We start from the raw sequence: 6,228 nt of genomic DNA on the forward strand, positions 1-6,228 counted from the left end.
GATAAGGGTCGGCTAACAGACAGGGTCGGGCAAGACGGAAAAAGGGGTCGGGCGAATAGATAGGGTCGGGCGAACCGGTGAGGAGTCGGCAGCTTACCTTCGGTTTATAGGTGAAGCTTTGGGGTCGGGAAGGAGTAGACTTGGGCGGAAGGTCTTAAGCACTAAGGCTTGGGGGCGATGTCCGGCGGTGCTCTGGCGGCGGCGGAGCTTCTTGTGAGCAACAAGGAAGCTCTAGCACAGCGCGGAGGAGCAGGCGGCTGGGTGGATTGGGGCGAAGCGGGTCTGAGCGGAGATGGGGAACTCTTAAGAGGTTCAGTGGGATTGCTCAAGTGCTCTTAGAGTAAGGGCGACAAACAGCAAAGGCGAAGGAACTCCGGTGGAACTCTGGCATTCCCTTTTTATAGCTGTACGGAAGACAGAGAGTTGGAGTAGCACGAAGACCGGAAGAAAAAGGACGGAGTGCGCTGCCATGGCGGCGATTGAGCGGCGATGGGCGGCGGAATAGGACTTTGGAGATAGCGTCCTCGACTATTGGGCACTGGAGACAAGGCGGCGCAGGCGCGGTTTTGCTGGGGCTGAGATTTTTGCGGAGGCGGGCGTCTTCGAGTGGCGGATCTGATTGGTGTGATAGGGAGAACGGTGCTACAAGCGAGGTTGCAACAGGTGAAAAGACAGGCGGGCTGCGGCTGCGCGGGCGAGCGCGAAATAGCGGTTTGCCGGGCATAGTTCTGGCAAGGCGGACAAGGAACTGTCGCGGCCAGAGTCGGGGTTGACGGTGGAGGAATCGTCGCGTAGCGAGTTCGGGGGCGGCGCGACTGTGGAGAGGCGGCGGAAAAGCCGGAAGGCATCGAGCCTTGCAGCCGGGGATCCGGTGAGATGATGGGCGCGAGCCGCGAGGCAGTTTGACGCAGGAGGCGGCAAAGCTCTGCCACAGCGGTGACGGAGCACCAAGGCGCGGCCGGCGAGGGCGCGAGTGAGACAAGGCGCTGCAGAAAGGGTGGCAGAGGGGCTTCCCCTGCGATTGGGGAGGAGGGCATGGGAATCCATCCTGTCACGGCCGGCGACTGGGCGAAGCGGCGGGCGTCGGAGAAGTTGAGCCACGCGGCGGGGGAGCTCTGAAGCGGTGCAGGCCGCTCGAGTGCGTCTGCCTCGGGAGATCCGAGGAAAAGATTGCGGGTCCACCCGTCAGTCTCGGTTGTCCCACAGCTCGCGAATTGAAAGGGACACTGCTGTTGAGACTTAGAAGGAACCGGCGGGGTGGATTGGGGTCTTCAGGGGCCGGAACCGGGAACTGGGTTGGAGCACTCCTGCTCAGGAAGAGCTGAGATAGAGGAAACTAGGACTCAGATTAAGATTAACTCGAAAGATTTGACTAGGGTCGTTACAAAGCACACCAACCATAATACCCAAACCAGAGCCAAGCACGCAAAACAACAACTAAAATTCCTTACCTACCTTCAGCATGATAATGCCAATTGCCAGGGGCTCCTCTTTAGAGTTCGAGAACAAAAGGCAGAGGCGAAACTATTTCAAAGAAGTCAATGTAATCATACCTGATGGACCCCCAATAAAGCCAGAATGGGCACACATGCCCATAACCTTCACAGGGGAAGACTTCAAGCTCAAGACAACCTCGCACAACGATGTGATGGTCATTAAAGCGCTGATAGCAGGCTGGACGGTTGGAAAAGTCCTAGTTGACATGGGCAGCTCCGCGGACATCCTTTTGCCAAATGCCTTCAGAGAAATGAACATTGACATGAACACACTCGACCCACCCGACATCCCACTTCTCGGCTTCGGTGGAAAGCCAGTGAAAGCTTTGGGAAAAATTGCTCTCCCGGTCTCATTTGGGGATCGCGACAATGCAAGAACAGAACACATCACATTCGACGTGGTGGAGATGCACTACCCCTACAATGCAATACTTGGTCGCGGCTTCATCACCAAGATGGATGCAACAATTAGGCAACTGTACCTATGCATGAAAATACCCGTGCACAAGGGGGTCATAATAGTGTACGGTGATCAGCAAATGGCAAGAAACATAGAAAGAGGGGCAGCTCCGGGCCAAAAGAATGTCCACCACCTAGCGCCATCAAGCGAAGCCGAGAGCACAACAAAGAAAAAGACATACAACAAGCCCAGGAGGGACAAAGAAAAAATAAAGATCAGTGCTGACGGCGAAACAAAGCGGGTACTCCTGGATGGGTACATCACAGACAGGTTCGTAACAATTGGAGCCAACCTCGATCCCGAAGAAGAACGCAACCTCATCGAGTGCCTCAACAAGAACAAAGATATCTTCGCTTGGTCCGCAGGCGACCTCAAAGGAGTGGATAGAGAAATCATTGAGCATAGCTTTGATATCAGACAAGGAGCTAAGCCAAAGAAGCAGAAGTTAAGGAAGATGTCCGACAAAAAGGTCCAAGCCATAAAGGCCGAAGTCGACAGGCTCCTCGAAGCCAACGTAATCAGGCCAATCCAGTATCCTGAGTGGCTAGCTAACACAGTGCCAGTACAAAAGAAAAATGGCAAATGGAGAATGTGCATAGACTTTACAGATCTCAACAAGGCCTGCCCAAAAGATGATTACCCTCTCGAGAGGATTGACAAGGTGGTGGACGACGCTGCAAACAGTGAAATGCTCTTGCTACTGGACCTCTTCTCGGGGTATCACCAGATCAGAATCAAGAAAGAGGACGAAGGCAAAACAAGCTTCGTGACACCTTTTGGAACATTCTGTTTCGTGCGTATGCCAGAGGGGCTAAAGAATGCAGGCCAAACATTCTCAAGGATGACAGCAACAGTCCTGGACAACTAGCTTCGGCGTAACATCCTGGCTTACGTGGACGATATCATCGTCAAGAGCACCAAGCGAAGCGACCACATTCTGGACCTCGCAGAAACATTTGCTAACCTGAGGTCAGCCAACCTAAAGCTAAACCCAAAAAAGTGTCTATTTGGGGTTCAGAGAGGAAAGGTCCTAGGCTGCCTGGTAACAACAAAAGGCATCAAGGCCAACCCAGATAAAATCAAGGCACTGGCTAACATGTCGGAGCCAACTTCGCTCAAACAAGTCCAATGACTCATGGGTAGGGTAGCCGCGCTAAACCGTTTTATTCCAATAGCGGCAGAGCGAAGCCTCCCCTTCTTCAAAACACTCTGAAGCTCCAGAACACTTGAATGGGGACCTGAGCAAAGCAAAGCATTCCAAGACCTCAAAGAGTACCTGCAGTCTATGACAAAGCTATGCCCGCCAGAGCCCAAATCACCACTACTATTATACGTCTCAGCCTCAACAACAGCTGTAAGCGTAGCGATGATTCAAGAAAAAGAAATCGAAGGAAAAATGAAGCAAATACTAGTTTACTTCGCATCCGAAGCCCTGAGCAGCTCAAAGCTACACTACTCAGAGCTCGAGAAAATCGCATACGCAGTCGTTATGGCAGCGCGAAAACTGCGACACTATTTCGAGGGACACAAAATAATCGTTGTAACCAGCCAGCCTCTTCACGACCTTTTCTCAAACAGAGAAGCTTCTAGCCGTATCGCCAAATGGGCGTCTGAACTCTCAGAGTTCATCGTTGACTTCGAAAGGCGCACGGCTATAAAATCCCAAGTACTGGCTGATTTCATGGTCGATTGGACCTCACCAAAGTAGGAGCCAAAACAGTTCAAAACACCATGGGTTGTTCACTGCAATGGGGCTTGGTGCCGCAAAGGGGCGGGGGTAGCAGCAGTGGTCACATCACCAACAGGTGTAAGAATCAAGTATGAGCGAGGCTAGATTTCCCACCAACCGCGAAGTCAACCAACAACACCATAGAGTATGAGGGACTACTGCTGGCCTTAAGGAAAATGAAGGCCATAGGGCAACAAACATTCATCGTCAGAACGGACTCAAAGGTAATCCGTGACCACATCGAGAAAGATAGCGAGGCCAAAGAACCAGAGCTCGTTAAGTACCTTAAGGCAGTCCGAGCCATGGAGAGGCACTTTCGGGGGTTTGATGTCAAAAATATCCCAAGGGCACTAAATGACGACGCCGACAAACTTGCAAAAGCAGCAGCAGAGAGTGAGCCAATCCCACCCGACACATTTTACGAAGTCATCACCTCACCTTCGATCAAGGAAGAAGCTCCAGCCTCTGTCAACGCCATCCAACATTACGATTGGCGTGCGAGCATAATGGCTTTCCTTAGAGGTCACTTCGAGCCTCAGAACGAAGCCGAGCGTACACGCTTAAAGAAAAGGGCAAGGGCCTATGCAATTATCGAGGGGCAACTCTACAAGATAGGAATTTCAGCACCATGGCTCCGCTGCGTCGATTATGAAACAGGCAGTGAATTGCTCAAAGAAATACATAGTGGTTTTTGCGGAACCCACATTGGCTCAAGGGCTCTAGCAAGAAAAGCAATCCGTCAGGGATTCTACTGGCCATCAGTCCACATGGACGCACACTTACTTGTACGAAGTTGTGAGGCCTGCCAGAAGACAGCAAGGCAGACGCATGCACCCTCGCTCCCAATCCAGCTCATCCCACCTTCGTGGCCTCTCCAGAGATAGGGCATGGACCTAGTTGGTCCACTGCCAACAGCACAAGGAAATTGCAGATTTGCAGTAGTTGCAATAGACTACTTCACCAAATGGGCCAAAGCCAAACCACTGGCTGTCATAACATCGGCTTCGGTACAAAAATTCTTCTGGCAAAACATCGTCTGCCGGTTTGGAGTCCCAAGGGAACTAATCGTTGACAACGGGAAACAGTTTGACTGCGTCTCATTCACAAATTTCTGCCCCAGCATCGGCACGAAGATAAAATTCTCGTCTGTATACCACCCGCAATCAAACGGAGCTGTGGAAAGGGCGAACAGCACCATATTTACTGCAGTCAAAAAATGTTTGTTCTATCAGAAAAAGGGCAAATTGGTCGATGAGCTCCCAAGAGTCGTATGGTCCCATAACACGACAGAATCCGGGGCAACAGGTTTTACTCCGTTCAAGCTCCTATTCGGAACCGAAGCCGTAACCCCTAAAGAAATAAAAAAACAAAAGTCTAAGAGTCTTAAGGCCGGGGATGTGAACGAAATTGCCAGAATTGGGAAATACATGATTGAGCTTGATATCAACGAGGCCATCAAAAACCTGGACAAGTATCAGGAAGAAACCCGAAGATGGAGGGACCAACACATTCGAGAGAGACAGATCAATGTCGGCGACCTCGTCATCAAGAGGAAAAAGAATTGGGAAAATCCAGGCAAGCTACAAGAAACTTGGGAGGGCCCTTACATTGTCACAAAAAGTGGCAGGCCTGGCTCGTTCCACCTCGCAGACCAGCAGGGAAATAATCTCCCACACACTTGGAATATTGACAGCTTACAAAAATACTACCCATAATTGTACATGTTACCTTCGGCTTGCGGAACTATAAGCAACGCCGAAGGTAATAGAGTAGTTTTTCCTTTTTTACTTTCAATTTTACCTTGTTTGTAAGGTCATGGAGTCCGGACTGCACTCTTTTCCTTGCTAGGGGCTCCATAATGGAGGTAAGGTTTTTAACGAGGCAGATCCATGTACACCTTTTGTCACAACGAAAGAAAGGAAGTTTCCCCTAAAAATCAAAAATCCAAAAATGCAACAACAAGTTGTGTGACCTCGCACCAAAGTGCGGAGGAGATCTAACGCATAAATCCAACAACATGTTGTGTGACCTCGCACCAGAGTGCGGAGGAGATTTATTGTATAAAATGCAACAACAAGTTGTGTGACCTCGCACCAGAGTGTGGAGGAGTTCTAACGTGCAAATGCAACAACAAGTTGCGTAACCTCGCACCAGAGCGCGAAGGAGATCTAACGCTTAAATGCAACAACAGGTTGTGTGACCTCGCACCAGAGTGCGGAGGAGATTTAGCGTATAAAATGCAACAACAAGTTGCGTGACCTCACACCAGAGTGTGGAGGAGTTCTAACGTGCAAATGCAACAACAAGTTGCGTAACCTCGCACCAGAGCGCGAAGGGGTTCTAACATGTAAATGCAATGCCACTACAGATTAAAGATGCCAAATACTCCAACAGCAAGTTACCTCTCCGACATCTCTCTTGCAACATCGCAAGGAGGGGTGACGTTTTTCGAAAAAACATGAAAAATTTCTGCGACTCTGCAAGAGAAGGGTCTGCGAGTCTGTGTCATCTGACTTCTTTCTTGCAACATCGCAAGGGGGGGT

The 6,228-nt window shown here is 50.5% G+C and overlaps 1 protein-coding gene across 1 annotated transcript; it reads left to right on the forward strand.

The window, feature by feature from the left end:
- Nucleotides 1-1,588: 1,588 nt before the first annotated feature.
- LOC140222828 (uncharacterized) lies at nucleotides 1,589-2,824 on the forward strand. The gene has a single exon (XM_072293957.1). The coding sequence runs from the start codon at nucleotides 1,589-1,591 to the stop codon at nucleotides 2,822-2,824; it is 1,236 nt and encodes a 411-aa protein (XP_072150058.1).
- Nucleotides 2,825-6,228: the final 3,404 nt, after the last annotated feature.

Source organism: Setaria viridis, chromosome 5 (assembly GCF_005286985.2).
Source record: "Setaria viridis chromosome 5, Setaria_viridis_v4.0, whole genome shotgun sequence".
NCBI classification, from domain to species: Eukaryota; Viridiplantae; Streptophyta; class Magnoliopsida; order Poales; family Poaceae; genus Setaria; species Setaria viridis.

Coding starts and splice junctions, on each gene's coding strand:
- LOC140222828 (XM_072293957.1), top strand. CDS start 1,589: ATGCCCATAACCTTCACAGGGGAAGACTTCAAGCTCAAGACAACCTCG.